The sequence below is a fragment of the Parasteatoda tepidariorum genome, chromosome 1 (assembly GCF_043381705.1).
Source record: "Parasteatoda tepidariorum isolate YZ-2023 chromosome 1, CAS_Ptep_4.0, whole genome shotgun sequence".
NCBI lineage: Eukaryota > Metazoa > Arthropoda > Arachnida > Araneae > Theridiidae > Parasteatoda > Parasteatoda tepidariorum.
In genome coordinates this window covers 39,519,385-39,541,374 of record NC_092204.1, presented here as the reverse complement: position 1 = coordinate 39,541,374, position 21,990 = coordinate 39,519,385, and the positions used below count along the sequence as shown (strand labels likewise).

At 26.3% G+C, this 21,990-nt stretch overlaps 1 protein-coding gene across 1 annotated transcript; it reads right to left on the bottom strand.

Annotated features, from left to right (window-relative positions):
* Positions 1-715: 715 nt before the first annotated feature.
* On the bottom strand, positions 716-21,885 carry LOC107447033 (Rho-type guanine nucleotide exchange factor). The gene is made up of 18 exons (XM_043047226.2): positions 21,682-21,885; positions 19,865-19,993; positions 18,454-18,577; positions 17,312-17,400; positions 15,139-15,233; positions 13,076-13,171; positions 12,878-13,000; positions 11,493-11,631; positions 9,803-9,862; positions 9,640-9,720; positions 9,181-9,324; positions 7,822-7,900; positions 6,906-7,114; positions 5,681-5,858; positions 4,030-4,116; positions 3,853-3,943; positions 2,564-2,618; positions 716-2,475 (listed from the first exon to the last, which is right to left on the bottom strand). Exons 2-18 carry the CDS (start codon positions 19,931-19,933, stop codon positions 2,353-2,355), a joined length of 1,842 nt encoding a protein of 613 aa, XP_042903160.1. The 5' UTR covers positions 19,934-19,993; positions 21,682-21,885; the 3' UTR covers positions 716-2,352.
* Positions 21,886-21,990: the final 105 nt, after the last annotated feature.

Sequence of the window (21,990 nt, the reverse complement as noted above, 5' to 3'; positions counted from 1 at the left end):
AACATTCATTTTGGTTTGTTTGATTTATAATAAATATATGATTGATTAATAATAAATATAAAAAATTAAATGTCTTTAATTTTTTACAATACTCAAAAGTTGAGAAAACTTACAAAATTTTAAAATTAAATCGCAAAAGCATAAGTTTATTAAAATGCAAGTATTTATAGAAATTAATTTAAATTAAATTGCACACAAAAGCTTTAATTGTGAAAATTAATAATTTATTACAATCTAAAGTTATAAGAACTACAGCTAGTTCTCAAAACTACTCAATTTTCTTAAGAGAAGAAAAATCTGAAATTTATAGTTAAACTAATGTATATTGTTCAATAGTATATTATAATGTACAAGACTACAAGAGTTCATTATACCTAGAGCAACATTCCTTGTGTAAATGATTAGTTCATTTTCAATAAATATATAACTTTCATTTATTAGATCTCAATAGCTCTTCTTTTAATTCAAATATAGATATAACTATTAATCTATGATAAATAGAACACTTTACCCTTTCATGTATGCAAAATATTTCTGCAAATCTGTTCTTCTTAATTTATTTTAACCACTTTAATTTGCAGGTTTAATAAATAAAGCAAAGATGTAATTGATAATTTTAGGTTATGATTTAAAAATGATTGTCGTTAAACTGTATAACAGTATCTTAAAATATTAGTTTTGGTTTCCCACTTTTTATTCCTCCACAATGATTAAATTTTTCTTTGATAATTAGCTGTTTAACAAGAAATATTCAGATAAATCTGAGAAGAAAACATCAGATGTTTATAATAAATATATAGCTAAAAATTCTCAGTAGAACCACAACTTTTCTTTAACATTTAAACTTCTTAGATCTCTGCAACAATATCACAAATTCATTCCAGAAAATGTCTATAACTAGTAACGAATAAAATGGCAAATATTCTCAGAGCAAAATTCGTAGCAAGCAGAATTAAAAAATATCTTTCCACTATAAAGGAGTAAAATGACATTAAATACAAGGAAATAGTAACAAACGTCAGGCATATATTTATGCTATTTTCTCTCTTATACAATATAAAGGGCATCGCATAGCTTTAAGCTAAGTCTTCACAACAAATCAGGCAACATTGTTAACAACAACAATTTTTGCATACAAGGCACTGGATGAGTGCAGTTACTTTATTAATAAATCTATCAATATTTACTCAAAAACAAAATAGAGTTGCTATATAATTTGAAATATAGCCAATGTCTTTTAAAACAACAAATATACAGATAAAATCATGTAAAGACAAACAAAGCATTTACATATCAAAAGACGAATAAAGCTATTTCATTAAGTTAGGAAGTGAACTTTACAAATCAGTGAAAAATTTAATGGCATTCATAATAATTGTATAATTCATCATAATGAGGGACAAGTACATTAAATAGGGACTGAATTTAACAGGCTTAACATTTAGAATGAAATCAAGAATTAAAATTATCATTTAACAAGCATCACATTTTATTATTTAAAAAGGAGTAAGCCATAAATAGTCTAAAAATGCATGTCTATTTTTCAAACATTAAAATTGCTGCCAACTTTTGAAAACTAGAATATTTATGTGAATAATAAAATAAATATTTGTTTATGTATTTTTTAAGATAAAAAAATGAAGCAAAATATTGAAGTTAAAAATTGATTTTTAAAAACATTTGAAAAATACATAACATTAAATTCTAGGTACTACAAAGTTTAGAAAAAAAATATGAATTTAAAGTTCACAAATTAAATAATTGTTTTGGTTTAAAAACCTTAAAAATCATCTTTCAATTTTAGATTTTTTTTTCAAATTTAAAAAAAACAACAACTCAAAATAACATAGGTTTCAAAATAAAAAAATCTTTGATTCAAACACACTATTATATCTGAAAAGCTGCAATAGAAGTAAGAGAAGGTTGTTATTATGAAGATCACCATTATTTTGAACCAACTAGCAATTCAACCAGTATTTATTACGGTATTATAATAACAATCAACAAACAATTATATAAAAATTGATTTGAAAAATAGTATTAGTCAATTTGGTATGTTTAAAAAAGTTGGCAGCTAAGAGAAAATCCAATTTTACAAACATTAAACAAGGTGATAAAACCTATAAAAAAACTTATAAATATTTACCGATGTAATTATTTTACATTCTTATGGATAATAAAAGCAGTAAGCCAATGAAGTAAATAGACTAAAGAAAAAGTTTGAGGAATTCTTAAACAAGAGAGTAATAAAATAAAACTAAATCACAGTAGCATTTCAATATATATTTCATACCACGTTTTCTATCATCTAATATCCCTGAGCTTTCTTGCTTCTTTGATTGTTGAAATAAATCAGCCATCAAGACTAGTATATGAAGTACTTTCATGACCTGGAAGATTTTGTTTAATAAAGTTTTCTAGCTTTTTTCTTGCTTTTGTCTCTTCCTGCAAGGCTTTGTTTAAAGTAGCAACTTCCTAGAGGCACAAATAAATGAAAATAATGAACACATATTGTTTTAATAAATCTAAATACTAAATACAAAATGTTGTAAAGCATACAAACCCCTTTCAGTTCAAGTATTTGGTCCTTCAACATGTATACAGTATCAACAAGAGATCTAAATAAAATGCAACATTAGGGAATAAAAAAAGGATAATTGCATTTTCTGTGCATAAAATTAAAAATATAATTACAGCAATTAAAACATTTTTACAATTAAAAATATTTTATGCGCATTGCATGCATAGCAAGGAAGTTGTAGCTATGACCTGATAATACAAAAGGGAAGAACAAACAAAAATACAACATCAAAGATTTTTTGTAAGTAAATTATAATAGTAATAGTTTCAATCAATTATAATTAGTAGTAGGTATAATAAATTACACCTCAATTTCTGATGCATAATCAGCACTTACTTTCATTATAATAAACTTTTTCTTTCTTTTTTAAAAAAAGGAAGGTGATAACTCAAACTTTGTCTATCCTTAGACTGAAAATTTTCTGAAGATAAAACTACAGAATAATATTTTTTTTTTTCTTTTCAAAATTTATTTATTTTCTTCCCCTATCTACAATACTACCATGAAGTTACAAAATGATAATCAAGTTATATCTCAATTAGGGTGATAAATTGAAAGAGTACGCTCATACAAGAAGCTCATTTGTTTTCAGATGACAAAATGTTCAACAGAATTTTGTTTGGTTATTAATTAAATTCCATAAGTATTCTTTCTCAATATACAATATATCATTCAGACTTTGTTAGAGGGTTCGAGAGAAATTTCTCTATGAGCAGTGATGACACAGTGCTTAAGGCTTGTCAATGTGTAGCGCTGGGGTTCTATCCCTGACATCAAATGGAAGTTTACTCAGTTTCAGATTGCTTCATGTACCAGTTTTTCTAGGCAGTAATGGCAATCTGAGCACAATGCGGACCATATTCATGTTTTTGACTACATTGTGTTGAGGACTCGTATTGCCACTCTCATGTCTCCTCAAAATTGGGAAGTCTTCACTTTCATAATCTTTTGGCTAACAAGGCCGTTTAAGGAATGCTTTCATATTTTTTTAAAAACAATTTTTGTGAAATTCACATTTTAAGGTATTTTGTCTGTTTTCATAATAAAATAACACACTTTATTTTTTGTTCAACTCAATGCATTTTCAGCTTCTAATACTGTTTTAAGTCCCAGTGTAACTTCAAAATAATAAATAAGTAATTTAGAATTGTACAACAGGAATTTTTAAAATATACATGCTCAATACCTTGATAATAGAAGTTTGAGCTGCATTAACAAATCAATAAACCAATTAATTAAGTTATTGGACATTGTATTGTGCTCTAACTTACTTTTCTTTGATTTCTGTTCCGTCACCATCAAAACCATCGATTATTATTTTATCTTCAACGAAGTTTAGTCTCGGAGGTGCACTGGCAGTAGCTATATGTAATAATGAAAAAAATATTACTTGAACTCTAGAATTAAATACCATTACAGTAACGCACTTTTAGAAAGGTTGTTAGTACCTAGTGGTAGAGTATTTCGAGTTCTGTCATAGATATTTAAAGTTTCCATCATATGGCGGACTGGTATATCACCTTCTGATTCATGATCTAGATAAAATAGAAAGAATATTTCAGCTAGTAAATAATATTAAATTACATATACAGAGCGATCAAAACGTGAAAAAATGTTTTTCTTACAAAAAAATTACAAGATTTAAATGTAGTAAATATCTCAAATACATCCTACCAACCCATATCTTTTAAAATTCAAAAGATTCACTAAAAATTGCTGAAGAAATTACTTAAAATTCAGAAGATTTCAATGCACTTTCAATTTCTATTTCGTATTCAAAAATTCAACAGTAAAGTTAAGCCTTTTTGAACCATTGATATAGTTAATTGTTGTAATTATCTATCTCATCACTAACTACAAAGGAATTTTAGTTTTTTACAACTCTATTTCTGAGTGATTTTAGAATATTTAAACATTTAAAAAAAAAAAATCCTGTAATCATCAGCAGCAATTTTTGGAATTTAGTGTTCAATAATAATTTAGGTAGTGTTTTAACATTTATCATTATTAACATTTTATTAAACTAAGATTATCAGGTTAATGATGTCCATATTTTATAAGACTGAAACACAGCAAGGGCTGATTGTGAGCCCAACTCAAAATTCCGAAAAATTTCTTAAATTTAAAAAAAAAAAAAAATTCTTAGTTTATTTAAAATATATTTAAAATTTTACACATACTTATACCATTTACACATACCTATGATGACCTGGAGAAGTAATAAAAATTTACAAATATGTCTTTCTTTCTTGAGCTTATAATTATAACAACTATTTACTGATAAAAAATGAATATTAATCATGAATATCAGCTTATAAAGTATTTCTCTGGCTCTCCCTTACAAACAAATAAAATAAACTGTGCTTTTTAAGTTCAACCTTTGAAAATTTAATTTCCTGAAACTTCTGTGATCAATGATTCTTTGAAACGTCTTGACCTTTGATCTCCGGAAACTTCCGGAGCACAATCAGCCCTGGCAAAGATGTTATTGTTCAAGCGAGGCAAAAGAGACTATCCAACCAAGCATATGTGTAATATATACATAAGTAGTTCCAAGAAGATACAAAATTTTAATGTACATTTTCATAATGCAGAAGATTTAGGTCACAGTGCAAAAAGGAAGAAAATGGGACTTAATGCAGAAAGCTTCTGCAAGGCGCAGAAGCGTTGGCAACAATGCAAACATCATAAAAATATTTATGACACCTTGCAAAATAATATATTGAAAAGATGCAAAAATCTCCATAAAGACAAAATATTAAAAATAAATATAAAAAAAATATATAAATAATATAAAAGCAAAATTTTCAAGTAGGTTTTCGAGCAGAAATTCCATTTTTGCTATACCCAAAACCAAAAATATAAGATAAACTACCCTCACCACATAAAATTCTTCAGATTTTTTGAAGATTGTATGGTACTATTTTTGGTACTGAATTAGACAAATATAAATTTATTATATTTTTCAAATTTAGATGTCAACTTACCTTCTATCAATTTGAAAAACTAGGTTTTTAAATACTTTTTTTTTTAATTATGTTGTCTCTTATTTTTAGTAACAAAATTAGATGTTTAAAAAGAAATATTGCACCAATTAACCTTTTTCTTTATTACAGCTGTTATTTCTTCTTAGCTTAACTTCATTCTGTAATGTCAGACTAGCTCTTAAGGGAGGATGAGGTCGTAAGTTCCAGTTGGTCCAGAACTTTTTAGAAGTTGGACGAGATGAAGAAGAATTGCGATTTGACTTATCTTCAGGGGATATGCTTCTGGAAGACTTAAAAAAGAAAAAAAAAAAGGTTAGAAACAAATTAAATTATATTAATAAGGAAGCAAGTTGAAAAATATATAATGAATATAGTTAAAGTCAATTTGTCTTTTTGAAACAAAACTAAAACTGTTGTTTATGTGTGTTCTGTCACAATAATCACTTTTCTTTCAAATTTATGCACAGTAAAAATAGACTAGATAACCATATTTAGCATTCTTAGAATTTCAATTAAATAAAAATAACAAAATCTTTAAGATATTTATTGTTGTTATAAAATTTTTTTTTATTGTAAATACCATTTTTTTTAAAAATCTTTTACAACTGGCATTGAATAGCTGATCTAATTCTGAGTTTACAATTATCAATGTTTAACTCCATAGAATTGTAATTTTGAACCCAACCCAGAAGACAAGAGAATTCCTGGATTAATTATTGGGACAAACTAGCCTTCGTGGAGGACTTACTGATGGAACTATGCCGCAATTGTTGTGTTACATGAAGAGGAAAAATCACGAAAACCTCCCGAAGTTAGGCTAACAACAAGGGGATTCTTACCCATGATTCACCTATCTCCTTGGATATTTTACATCAGCACTGTGGTCCATGCAAGCCTGGAGCAGAATTTGTATGTACCAGTCACCACTGGCATTCGAACCTGGGCCATCCCATTGAGGGGCGAACGCTCTATCCCCTGAGCCACCACAGCTCAAAATGCTTCTTCTCATGCTCAGTTGGTAATTTCCATCCAACCAAGAATGGACTGCAGAATTTTCCATTTAATTGGCTAAAATGTCCATTTAAAAATTTTAAAATATTCATTTTTAAATGTAAAATATATTGATTGCTAAAATTGGATTTTTCACATAGTTAAGAAATTTTCACAAAAATAGGCTACAAAAAATAAAATTTTTCATTGATCCTTGGTACAACCGTATATCAGTGACTGGGTTAAAAAGTGCACCGTAAAATAGAACTGAAGGTGAAAGAATTTTTTTTATACGTAAGCAATGCTAAAAAAAAAAAAAAACTTTATAAAACTAAAGAACCACATACATTTGTTTGTAGACTTCGAGTAGAATGGGCAGGAGAGTAGGAAGTTTGCATTTGAGATGCTTGGGATGAGTTGGCGCGGGGTAGTGTGCTGCATCTGGAGCTTAATAATGATACTGGGCTTCTAATGATATGATTTGGAAAAGAGTTCATCCACTGTTTGAAACTTTCTGGTGATGGACAAATGACAATAATACGCTGCATCAAGTTTCCTAGGAAAAACAATAAGTAAAATCAACATTTCAAAAAGTGAAGAGATAGTGACAAAGTCAGTAACTTAAAATTAAGTATACCCTAAGTCATTCATCATAGCAAACTATACATTCATATTGGGTAAAATAAATGATTTCAGACATTTAAATTATTATTATTGTTTTTAAATTAAAATAAAAATTGAATAAAGCAAAAGCAATAATTACCACTGAACTACATTACATAAAAATAATTAGCAGGAACTTTTTCTTGCACAATATAAAATCAGGCATATGGTTTTGCATGAAAGAACATCTTTGAGAATATATACAAATGCATGTTAACATTTTTAAAATTATGAGTCAACAATGAGTTTTGTATTTAGTACAGAAATTTCTCCTCAATATAAAAACTTTTTATTTGAATAACAAGAAAGAAACTATATTAATAAGTTTTTTGTAATAGAAAAACAATAAGTGAAAGGACGCTTTTAGACTTTATAAATGCCTAATGAATTAAATTTATTATAATTATAGTTTTTTTTGAAATTTTTTTTTAAAGTTATTACGCTAAGCACAGACTAGGTGAAGTTTCTTTTTTTTAATCTATTGTAATTTTCTAAGCATATTACTCTAGATTTTTAGGAATTAATAGTTATTTACTTAGTACTTTTGTGGGTGAAATAATTATATGTACATAAAATTAGCAAAAATCAAAAAATATTCACCATTTATTTCAAATGCAAACTGTAGACCTTCTGATGGTTCAATTTTTCTCACAGTGATAGCATAGAGTGGGAGTCTACCCTGTTATTTCAAGAAAAAAAAATTTGAACAATATTATGAGAAAAATACAACAGAATAATTACTTGAATTTTCACTATCAAGTCAGGAAATAAATTTCAGTCACTCAGCATTAAAACTACCTCCAAATATTTTAATAAATATATTAAAAAAAATCTATTTTAATAAATTGATCACATGGCAACACAACTAATATTAATTTTCTAGATTAAATAACTTACCAAGATTGATTTATCCTATACTAAAGATTAAGAAAAATATAAGATCAATGTAATAGAAAAGAAAAAAGGATTACCTCTCCTTCCAAATATTAAATGTTCTCAGACATTATGTAGGAAGGGAGGAGGAGGAGAAAAGGGAGGTGACTAGAGTGGAAGGGCTGGAATAATTTCGCTATTTAATAGCCAAATTTATTTTTAAATTTTGGTATCTTGACAAAATTGCTTAACAATTTCATATGATGTTGCACGGCATTACTCTTAATTAAATACATATCACTTATTAATATCTTATCACTACTTATTATTATTACTTAACATTTATTATGACAATACTATTAATTAATTAAATTATAGAGGAAAAGTAAATTCTCCTAATTTCTTTTTTAAATTGCTATTTTTATGTATTGTTTTAAATAATATAACAAATAAAATATAATGTTACATAACAAATAAATCTATTTATTACATATTTAGACATTTACTAGTAATTTAAAAAAAATAAATAATCGTAATAGGCTTAAATAACAGATGACTCCATGAGGCTATTATCCCAACTTCATTTTTTTAATGTAAGATGAATGGTAATGTTCAGAAATAGCAACTATCTTAAACATAATTAATAAAAAGGATTAATATTATTTCATTTTAATAAATGAAAAAAATATTTACAAGCACATTTCAAGAAAATATGGAAGTAAAATTTTATTTAAAGTATTCTATTTACAGTAAAGTTAAAATATTAGCATGCATGCTAACAGTTGAACATATAAACATTTACATATACATGAGTGGTACAGATGCAAAACACACTAAAAATGAATTAAAACTAAGTCAACGTATCAAGTTTTGTTCTTTTTTACCATGAACAAACTTTTGACTTAATTTTCCTTAGTTTGATATTTAATTTTTTTTAACCTTAATTAACATAATTTATTAAACAATACATCTTGTTATAATCTTTTTCATATTTTTCTTGATTAATCCAAAAAGTAATTAGCAGGTTTTGTAACAGAATTATTTATATGTGAAATTATTAGAAAAAAATTATTCATATTTTATTACCTCATATGTGAAAGTTCCTATCTTTGCACTTAAAATGACTAATGTTTCTGGAAATAACACTAAAAACTGACTACTTTTCTGCTGATCATCAGTGAGAAATGTAACTGTTCCCATATAAACGATATTTCCTAGCGTATGAATTCCCTAAAGTGAAGAAATAGTTTTTGTAAGTGACATATAATTCAATGAAATAGTAAGAAAATATAAGGTTAATGTCCAGAAAAAAAAATATTACCTCTCCTTCCCAACATTGAATGTTCCCAGATATTATTTCTAATTCCATTTCTTTCTGTTTCCTTACATTTGAGCAAACATTCTATAAATAAACATGTATTAGGCAGAAAAATAAATGCTTCTNTATGAATTCCCTAAAGCGAAGAAATAGTTTTTGTAAGTGACATATAATTCAATGAAATAGTAAGAAAATATAAGGTTAATGTCCAGAAAAAAAAATATTACCTCTCCTTCCCAACATTGAATGTTCCCAGATATTATTTCTAATTCCATTTCTTTCTGTTTCCTTACATTTGAGCAAACATTCTATAAATAAACATGTATTAGGCAGAAAAATAAATGCTTCTTATTAAAATTAAGTTCAAGTAAATATATTGTGAAAACTTACAGCTATGTCACTGTATAAAGACGCAGCTCTTTGAGTATCACCCCTGTCAATGTGACTTTCCTAAAGTAAAAAATAAAATTTTTAATACATAACTACAAATTAGAGATCTAATTCAAAAAAAGGAAAATTTGGTAGATAGAATAAGAGTATGTCTAATGGAATAGTGTTTTGCTTATAACTGAAATTAGGATTCAATTTAAATGTAAAACAATCAGATAGGTTTAAACTTCAGGAACTATTACTGATTTGATTTTACTACTCTTTATTGATATATGAAACAAAGTAAATAAAATGTATCATAAAAGATGAAAATGCTACTATATGAAGTAACACAAGTAGAAACTGTGCATAAATAAAATTTAATGTCTTGTTACATGTACAGTGGGCAAAATATAAAATGGACCATCCAAAATAACTTTTGATCTAATGATTGGATCTTCACATTCTAGGACTCAATCTTAATGGTTCAAGGGGGTGACCTCAAATAAGCTTATTAATTAGTGCAGACAATATTTTAAGTTACGAAATTAGGCATAAAATGTACTTTTAAAGATTTTAATTTTAAATGGCAAAATACAAAGTTTGAGTGAAACCTGTCGAATAATTCCCGAGAAATTGAATTTCAGAAAAGTCAGATACTTAAAAAAAAAATCCATTTCTCAGGAAAAATTCAAATAATTTGGTTGATTTTGTATTTTGTCATTTAAAATTGCAATTTTTATAATGATGTGAAAAAAAAAATTTATAACTTACAATTTAAAATTTTTTGACTGTTAATAAATAAAATAATAAATATTCATTAAAACTTATATTTTGCATGGAATTATTTTTGAACAAAGGATTTTAATAATTGTGTGCAAATATTTTTCAATTTGCTAAAAAAGTACGAGATATCTTGAAATACTAAAAAATTAAAATCAACATAAGGCGTTATTCAGAGTTTCTGTGTCTGATTTTGCAACTTAAAATGTCGTCAGCAGTAATTAATTATCATACATGAGGTCACTCCCTCAAACCTTTAAGATTGAGTCCTAAAACATGAATATCTTATCATTAGAACAAAAGTTATTCAGAGTAGTCTGCTTTTTATTTTGTGCAATGTATATGTTTAAGAAACAGAACATAGCTCTTATAATTTATCAAATTTTAGTACATAATTCTTGTTTTGTTACATAAATTTAACTTTTGTTCAGTATTAAACCATAGCTATTCCAGGAATTAATAATTTAGAAACAAAAGAGTTTTGTCCATCCTTGTAATTGTTTTTTAAATTTGTGGACGTTTTGTAGAGGTAAAGTAACATATAATTACTAAGTGATGAATGACATACAGCTTTTACCAAACAAATGATTATCACAAACATAACTTATCAAAAACAACATTAATATAAAAGAGGAGCTTAACAATTTGTGTTTGAAAAACATCTGATTTTGGAGTAATACAAATAATACTCAGTCAATTAAAGTGAAGAATTATTAAAATATTGAATACAGTATTTGATAACAGATACTTAAAATCATGACAATGCTGTTTCACATTAATTTCATTTTTAATAGAAATCTGAAATAAAAATTAATCAATAACATTATTCATAATCTTCAGCTGTGGAACATCCATTATTGAAATTAATTGGTAATCTTTGAATTAAGAAATAAACACAGAAATTGCTGAATTGAAATAAACAAATAACCTGGGTATGCCTTAAGAGTTCTAACAGAGCAGCAGCATATTTTTCAAGTCTTCTGAATGGTTTACTTAAACCAGTAATTAAAGTTAGGAGTCCTGGAGGAGGGGCACCACGTTTTTCCATAAAATCTTCCAAAGGCTTTCTAAAAATTAAATAAAACATCAAGATGTAATACCTAAAAATATAATAGAGTACAAGTTAAAACATTCAAGATGATTTTTTTTCTTCAAGAAGTAACTTTAAAAATATCTTATTTCTTCAATAAATCAATTCCAAGAGAATTCATTTTTATTATAGGAAGTTGAAATTGGACAACAAATTGGTTTACCGGAGGGCAAGTTGATGAAAAATGTATGAAAACATTCAAAATGCTTTATAAACACTGTAAAATATTTAATTATAATGCTGGACATATACATAAAAGAATTCAGTTGATAACAAAAGCTTATATTATTTACTTTAATTCAACCAATTACAATAAAAAAAATTCAATATTTTTTAACTGATCAGCAAGTAAAAGCAAATATATATATACATATATATATATGTGTGTGTATAATACAAAAATTTTATGAACTTATAAACTTGTAATGCAAAAAATAGCCTTTTTATTTAATTATAAAGATGGATTATAATTATTTGTAAAAATTACAAATAATATAAATGATTTTTTTTCATTTATTCCATTTAATTATGTTCCTCATGCAAAGTGACATATGGATACTTATATACTTATGGATAAATATTTCATGGACATACTCATGGATAAATATTTCATGGACATACTTATGGATAAATATTTCAAAATGTATTCTGAAAGCTTTTTGATGGAGTGTTTAACATTTCTGCAAGTTTATATGGAAATTTCTTCTTAATACACAGCTTTCTTTCTGGATAACAAGTAAGAAAACTAATCTTTTAGTAGAGAAATAGCAGGGAAAAAGACCATTTCATGCAACACAAATGTTCAAGGTTGAAATAAATTCACGATCAACTGAGACTCTTAATGTATTGATGACTATTATAAAAATTATCACTAATTACTGATGTATGAAATTTTATTGTTTTATCTTTTCAGCTGTAAGTTAGTAATAAAGAAAATAAATATAGAGCTTATTTTTAGTGAAATTATATTAATACTTATAACATAAAATTAAAAAAAAAAGAAAAAATGCAAATTAAACATTATCTTCTTATTTTCTTGTATATTTTTAAGTATATTAAAATTCTGAACAAGAAAGACAATAGCATATTAAAAAAACCTATGTTATTAACCTACATAATCTGCTCAGCTCCCTTTAAAATTTCAATAGCTCTTCCTGATGAACTCTTAAGTTACATGTAAAAAAGGATACATATATGCACACACATATAATAAAAATACTAACTTATGCTTTTCAATAACAGCTACTGCTTTAGGATGACCAGAAGCATAATCCAGAAATATTTTTTTAACATAAACATAAACTCTGATGAATTCAGCACCAATTCTTTGATTCTCAGGTGACGTACTATAAAAAATTAACAAGCATGATGAGATAATCATAATTCTAATTAATAGGAAGGTAAATTATGTGTTTTCATACCGTTTGACATCTTCTAACATATGAACTAATACTACACTGCAGGCACAAACATCTTCCAGATTATTAACTAAATAATTATATTCAATTTCTGTCAAACTGAAAAAAAAAAACAACCTTTTTTACAATATGTGTTAGTACATACAAAGAACAAATTTTAAACCAGATAATTGCTAAAAAACAAACAAACTTTAAAACAGCTGTTACAAAATGTTAGATGTTAAAATGTTACAAAAATAATAAATAAAAACATATATCTTGAGGAGTTACAAACGAAAATGCAACAGAAGAATTTATGATTTTTAAAAAAAAAAATTTGAAAACAAATTTTAAAAGCAGATTTAAAAAAAGAAACAAAAACTCACTCAAATGACTTAATTTTAAAGAATTAGTCTAAAGAAGTATTAAAAAAATGAATCTAGAACACATAGAGTTACAAACGAAAATGCAACAGAAGAATTTATGATTTTAAAAAAAAAAAAATTGAAAACAAATTTTAAAAGCAGATTTAAAAAAAGAAACAAAAACTCACTCAAATGACTTAATTTTAAAGAATTAGTCTAAAGAGGTATTAAAAAATGAATCTAGAACACTTTCAAAACCCTATATGATTATGCTGTTAGGACCATTCAGATCAGAATTACTAAAATTATTTAATTTAATATTAGTAATTGCAAACTATACTATGACTTATATTTACTTAGTATATTTATTGATTGTTTAGTTTGTCAGGATTTTACTACAATCAATTTTAGTATAGGATTTGAATGGAGATTTCAGTGTGGGGTGTTAAATGTTCTGGAGTAATAGCTGTTTATTTTTGGTGCTACTCTAGAACAATGGAGAAAAATGGGTGGTACTCTAGAAAAATGGGTGGTATTTTATTAAGAAATGAAGTTAGATTTTAATGAAACATAAATGAATGACTTAAACTAAAACAATTTTGCACTTTCATAACACAAAGAAATAATTTTCATTGGAGCCACAAAAAAGTTTATAAAAATTGCTTGTTTTTGGAACACAAGTGAAAGGAATTAGAATATGTGCATTGAAATTTTGTACAAAAATGCTTTTTTTCGATCAAGTAGGAATATCTAATCACATCACAGAGATTTTTAAGCGTATTTTATTTGTAAACATAATTAAGTCCGTTTAAGTTTTATTAATTAATAATATTTGAAATTAGAACATTTCTTGCACATTACAGAAAATAATCTTATATAGATTCCCATATATTTAATCCTATATAAAGATATAGATTAAATAATGGAATAGCTACTAATGAAGAAAACTTTAATTTCTCTTGTAATAATTTTATATTCTCCAGTGCAACAATCTGCCTTATTAATTGTTCAGTAATTTATAAATGAATTACTGTTTCTCATCAAATTGTCATTATGTGGATGAAAATTTTTTTATAAACTTCCAAGGCTATAAAATGTGAGGAGAATATTTTAAACAATAGTGTACAAATGTTAATTTATAATAAAAATAAGCTTAAAACAAATTTCAGTTGCATAAAAAATTAAGATTTTGAAATTTGAAAGCTCATTTGTTTAAAATTAAATTGAATTTCCTAATCATTACATATAAATTATTAAATTAATATTTTTAGCATAAAGTATAGTTATTACAAAGAGATGCAACTATGTAAAATTAGTTTTTTAACATCTAAATATAATAAAATAAGTTTTTCTCAGGAAAAGATACAACTTGTTTATACTTTAATATTGAAATTAAATCATTATTGTAATGATTTCTTTAGAATAATTTTGATATGAAACTAATTAGCAAAACAAAATAAATAAATCTCACTTATTTATTAAATTTCTAATTTTTTACATTACTTATAATTTTTCCCTAACAATTAAAATTATCTTACCATGCTCCGAAAATTAGATTTTTACTTGTGAATACCTGAAATTTTTACATAAAAGTGCAGCACAATATGTTTTGCTTATACATTAACATTGCACAAATCTAATTGATCAGTTTATACAACACTAAAGAAGAATTTCATTTAAGGACAATATTTTAATATAAAATACTAGCCAAATATTACTTACATATCACTTCCTTTGAGAGTTAAAACATAATTGTTAACCAGAAACTGCAACTCTGATAAATATTCATTTTCACTTTCCATAATATCTTGGAAAACCTGGAAAAAAAATGAAGATGAAATTATACAGTTATAAAAATGAGATATATCAACAAAAATGAACAAAAAAAATGAGATATTTATTGCAGCCAAATTGTTAAAAACAAAAATAGGAACATAAAGCATGATAAGCCAATCAGGGGAAATAATGATACTAAGTGAAAAAAAGAATATTAAAATATTGATATCAAAATATCAATTTATAAGTCATACACGTTTCATATTTAACATAATTTTTTGAGCTAACAGTTTTAATTAAATTATGTACTGTTGAAGAATATCACACCTTCATAGTAAGTAATTGAAGAAAAAATTTACTTCTTACAAGAATTGCAAGATCAGATTCTAAAATCACTTGAATATGAATCACGATATTGGATTTTAAAAATGCAAAAATACAAATTGCGATGTTGAACTTTTAATTTGCATAAATAAGAATCATGATGCATAATTTTTAGATCCCGTGAATACAAATCACGATGTTAGGTTTTAGAAACGTGCATATACAAATTGCCATATTGTATTTTTAAATTGCGGGAATACGAATAACAATGTGCGACTTTTAAATTCAGTGAAAACAAATAGCAACACTTAACTTTGAAATCAGTTAAATACGAAAAGCTATGATTGATATTAAGATAGCGCACATAAGATTCAAGATATTAGCAGATTCCGAAGCAGTTCTTCATATTCAAATCAGCCTAATCAAAGCAATAAAATGGGCCGAAAAATCACATGTATGTAAACGTGTCTGTAAATCACATTTATGTTTTGTCAAGGAGATTTAGTGAAAGTTTCACAATTTCATCGGATTATAATTTTTTGATTAGCGGAAGTCCACTAGCCAATAGTTTTAAGATATGCTGAATTCGGTGATATTCACTGAAAAATCACACTCTTGCTTTTAGTTTTCAGACCTGAAAACTAAAGCCGAGTTTAAGAGTTTCTGGAATATCAAGACATGAACTTTATCATATTTTCCTAAAAATTTTACAAACACAGATAAACTAATCAACAAAAAATTTTAGTAATCAAAAATAAACAATTGAAATCTTACTCAAAATTTCAGAATCAGCTACTTCAGAATGAATTAAGCTAGCACTCTTAAAAGAGAAATTTGAGGAGGCTTTGTTGTTAAACAGTTGAAATCTCACTCAAAATTTCAGAATCAGTTATTTTAGTATAAATTAAGCTAGCACTCTTAAAAGAGAAATCTGTGGAAGCTTTGTTGCACGACAAAAATGTAAATTAAAGCACCAATAAATATTTTTTTTTTGGTTTATCAGATATTTAAAACTATAAAAAAAAAGCTCTAAAAAGGAATAAACTATAAGCTAAACACAGCCAAACTCCCAAATTATTTGGCCGAAAGAGTTTTGGGCGCTGTATGCAAAGTGCGCCTGGATCCAACAATTCATACAGTTTATTATGAAAAAAGCCAGAGAAAATAATTTGTTGACCTGAGGTCCTTCATGTCTTGACACAAAAGCATAAACTCAGGTCAGAAATCCTAGAGTTGGCAGGTCAGCACAAGGGTCTACATGGGAAACTTTTTTCATGCTTAATCTTTAAGAAGAAAGGAATAAAAATATTTGAAAATTGCACATGAATGGAGTTCAATAACAATGAATTAAGAGAGGGAGAAAGACAAACAATGAGAGCAAAACAATGACATTTGTTGAAATGTGAGTATAAGTATCCACTCACTTAAACTCTAGGTACAGATGAAAAAGCATAATAATTTTACCAGTAGCAATAATAATGATTCACAATAAAATGAATTTAGAAGATACCCAAAGTACAATGATCTTGAAATTTCAACTGTAACTGGTGCAGTTATGGCGCAATGGAGAAATAGAGTTATGAAGAAAGAAAAGAAAGCGTGCAGTGAAGGACAAAACTAGAAATTTTAAAACTTAAGGATATGAAAACAGCAAATGATATTATTATTTCTAGTAAAGAATCTACCATAACACGCATTTTGAAACTTTCATTAAAGATCAGATTCCAAAAGCTTAAAATTTAAAATGGGCGTAATAAATATAATTATTAAAAATGTATCATTAAAAGATACTTACAATTTCTCTATACAATTTAACATCATTTAAATTTGGTGAAGAAGGCACTTCAATAGGCAGGCTATTATATTTTTCAGATTTCTCAATTCCTAAGAAAAAAAAAGAAAAAGATTTTACTCACACTAATGATACATACCAAAATCTCAATATAATTATGAAATGAATTGTCATAAAACAATAACAGAACTGAATTAAATTTAACTCTCAAAAAGTGGAGACAGTCATACATTAAAACAAAATATTAATTATAAAGTATTTATTATTTAGTCTTTGAAACTGAATTGAAAATAGATAGGTATATTCAATAGAATAGACTCTCAAATATCCATTACTTAATTCTTAAGAATATCAAACTATTCAGAAAATACTCTATTATCTACAAATCAAAATACATGGCATTAAATATCATGAGAAAAAAAAATCAAAATACATCGTGCTACATATAGTAAAAAGACACCTCTAGCAAATGTTATCTTGCATTTAATATATGATAATAATGAGCAAACATTTAATATTAAATATGTTTTAAACTGTCTATAAACCTTAAATTTTCATTGAATATTAATAGTGCATACTTAGCAGTAAAGCATTTAAAAATTGTTCAAGAAATTCTTCATTATTTGGTTTGACTAAGTCTAAGCATTTATATTTAAAGAGAATGCATTAGAATGGGTTACATCTCACATTATTTAAACCATAGTAACTTAAAATAAAATTTTTAAAGCTACACATTAATTCAGTAACTTGCATTTTAAAGATGTTTTTTTTTGATTGACTGCAATAACCTGTTATTGTTATTCCACTACCCTAGCACTAAGTTCACTTTTTAAGCTAAATGGAAAAACTTTTTAAAAATTTTTTCCCATGACTAGAAATGCTTTTCCAGAAAAAAACATAAATCTGGCTTGCAGAGAAGTAAACAGATCCAACTGAATTTGCTGTTAACAATGATATTGTCCTAATCCAGGTAATTAACATTCTGTTCAAAAAATAAAATAAACTATGAAGTTCTTTGTACTGTGCAAACTAATAACAGCTACTGGAATAAGTTATTAACCCTTTCATTATAACTAAGCATTAGTTTACATTTTATTTTTCGAAATCGAGCTACACTATACAAAGTGCAATTCCATATTAATTACCTGTTTTAAGTTCTTTCACATAGTTGCTTGGAAACCAGCCAGTTACTCCATTTAAGGTTCCTTCCCACCAACCACCTTCAAGTGCTTGAGTAACTGTAACTACATCTCCTTTTTTTAAGCAAAGCTTTAAAGAATAAAATAAAAATATAGAAAAAGCCAAAAATTATTTCACAATCCAAAATTGTTATTAAAAATTATTGAAAGTTTATTACATAAAATGCAAGCAAACCTTTGGGAAATGTAATGGAGCCAGCTTTTAAGAAATATACAAAATCCTGAATACTTCAGGGTTATCATTGGATATAAAATTACAGTTTAGAGGTCCTCAAAATTTAGATAGTACATTAAGTCATGCACTGGATGTAATTAGCTTCAATTTTCTTTTTTCACCGCAGTATAACTTTAAAAGTTACCTCCACACAGATAGAAACAAATTTGGAAAAAAAAAAAGAAGCAAAACTTTTGATCATGTAAATATTAAAATGGTTTCATTGTTTTTCTGATTTTCTTCAAAGAGTTTTCATTAATCAACCGAATTTCAAATTATAATTGGAAAATAAAGCAACTTATATAACACTTTCAAATCAAAGACCTTATCAGTAAAGGAAAATAAATCTTCTAATTCTTATCCTNAAAAAAAAAAAAAAAAAAAAAAAAAAAAAAAAAAAAAAAAAAAAAAAAAGCAAAACTTTTGATCATGTAAGTATTAAAATGGTTTCATCGTTTTTCTGATTTTCTTCAAAGAAATTTCATTAATCAACCGAATTTCAAACTATAATTGGAAAATAAAGCAACTTATATAACATTTTCAAATCAAAGACCTTATCAGTAAAGGAAAATAAATCTTCTAATTCTTATCCTAATTAATATCATAATACTTAAATAATAGAATGAATGAATGTGGGTTAGGATTCTAGCTCAGCACCCAATTAATTTAATAAGTTTTGAATTAGAGTAAAGAATTATAATTAATTTACATGATTTGATTTTGTCAGGAATTTCAATGACCCAAGTTTGGGTTGCGATAATTTAGGCAACTTATAATCAATGCCAGGGGAGGATCAGGAGTTAGACAGTTCAATTATTTTTGAAACAACTGGTTTTCTTACCAAACTTTGAAGGATAATTTGAGCAAAACATTTCTACAATTTGGAGTTCTAGTAATCTTGATATATATGTTAAAAAAAAATATTGCATGAATTTTAATTTCATGCAAGAGTTTCGTTATTTGACCGATTTTTCAAAATAAAATTTTATCATTCCCAACTTCAAATGAAAAAAAGTTTTCTTTAGTTTAAAAAAATTGTGCTAAAGCTTCGTGGCATAAAAAACAAACATTAAAAAAAAAATCTGTACACAAGCAACAAATTTAATGTAGCGTTCATAATGATTAGAAAATAACCATAATTACTTCATCATTATTTGAAGCTTTATAATCATATAATGCCTTAACTAAATGTACTGAAGGTTCAGTTGTCATGCTTGAAACTTTTTATACAATTCCATAATGTAAGAAGAGCAAGATCATCTGCAAATCAATCTAAAACACAAAAATCACATTATAGAATAGTCAAATCAATATCTAAAATTAATTAAATAAGGTTCATATAGCCTAAAATCACTTTAATAAATAAATAAAAACCCGATTTATTTTTCAAAAAATTTTAAAATTTGACTATTTCTGTAGATAGTTGCTACTTGAACTGATGTATTTGTTTAGATTTTGTGACAGTTTTAAAGAGCTTATCTCATACCATCTCTTTGCTATGTCCTTACATTGAACCGTGGCTCTCATTTCTTAGACAGAGCTAAATAGTTTTCTGGCCCACATATTTTTGATCATAATCAGATGACAGGAACATCCTTTGAGCTGATACATCTCTCAAAATTTTTTTAATAAGACTTTCAGTTCATCTTGCTATGCATACAAATTTTACACCAATTGTTCAATTCACAGTCAGTGTTTCCGGAACAGTTTTTCAATATTTAATATTAGACATTCAATATTTAATATTAGGTCCATGCAAAAGTCAATACAGGAATAAGTGTTGTTAAGTCAGGATAAAAATTACTAATCAATCCCATTTCATGATTAACACTTTTTTTTTCTTCTTCAAAAAACACAATAATTAGTACCTATAGCACACCATTTATGCTTTTTGGTGAAGTTGCAGCATATTAGTTAAATGCAGCATCGGGGAGATTTCTGTATCGTGATCTGTGGCAGAATAATAGCCAAGTCTTGAAAACTTCCTGGCAGTGGACCGTGAGAAACTAAAAAAATAAAACATCACATAAAAGAGACCAATTTGAAAAATATAATTCGTAGCCAACCCAGGGCAAACATCTACATGCTTTTTTTAAAAAAATTTGCAAGTTTAAAATCTATTTGACACCTTGGCGATTGTAGTAGGCGCGACAGATCACAATACGGAAATATAGGTACCTGCAGCTTCCAGTTCTGCGACAAGAAAAATAATGAAAACGCTCATAAACATATTATTTGTGAGGAAGTGCCGTTTAATGGTAGTATAAGTATTATAATCAGGGTTGGGTTTTTGACGTCAAAAAGTGGTTTTTGACATGACAAGGGTATAATACTGGTTTAAACCGTCAAAAACCCGTCAAAAATGTCAAAAANATTAGCAATGTACACCCTTTTCACCTAACTAGCAAAATTAAAATTGCTTTTATAATGTTTTACCATAGATTTATGCAGTTGTTAGTAAAAATACCAAATAAGGGTGGGGTACTTGGAATATAATAATTGTGTGTATGGGTACACAAAGTATAAAAATATTGAGAAATTTTGCAATAGGTAACTACTTTTCCAATATATTTTTCTACTACACTTATGTTAATAAGAAGTAGCATAAAAAATTTGTTTAAATACAATTAAAAATTTATGTACATAAATGACACCATATTAAATGTGTATAACAGATAAATATGATTTCCCATCATAAGATTTAAATAATAAAAAAACTCCTTAAAATAATACAGATACAACATTGGGACCTTTTAACGTAAACTTAAATTTACACTTTTCATAAATTTTTAATGATATCACAGACATAAATTTTTTTAAAGGAATACAATTCAATGTATTTAACATAATTTTCTGGCAAATAGCTTTGAAATTGATAATAAAATATGTTCGTCATGCCAATTTGCTCTCAGAAAAATGCCTTAAGTCGAAGAAAAACATAAGATTAAATTGCTGTATACCTCACTTTCAGCAAGTTAATTTCTGCACAAGTTTAAAGAAACAAATGATTTTTAAAAAATAAAAACGATTAAAATCACTTCAGTTTTTTATACATTTTGAGTCATGGCTTAGTAAATTAAGCACATTTTAGAAAAATCTATCAATAAAATCTCGCACTTCACATCTAATGTTGTTTTCATTTTTCTCAAAAAAACAAAACAAACATTTAAGAAGTACACGGGTACAGTTAACAATTTAAAAGCTTGGTCACAGCTACGCTTAGCAAATTTTAATTATAAAAATAAGCCTCGCCTTTTAAACTATAACAA

Coding starts and splice junctions, on each gene's coding strand:
- LOC107447033 (XM_043047226.2), bottom strand. CDS start 19,933: ATGACAACTGAACCTTCAGTACATTTAGTTAAGGCATTATATGATTAT. Junction 17,401..18,453: donor TGTGAAAGAACTTAAAACAG/GTAATTAATATG, acceptor TTTTTTTCTTAG/GAATTGAGAAATCTGAAAAA. Junction 2,619..3,852: donor GGAACAGAAATCAAAGAAAA/GTAAGTTAGAGC, acceptor CATTTTATTTAG/ATCTCTTGTTGATACTGTAT.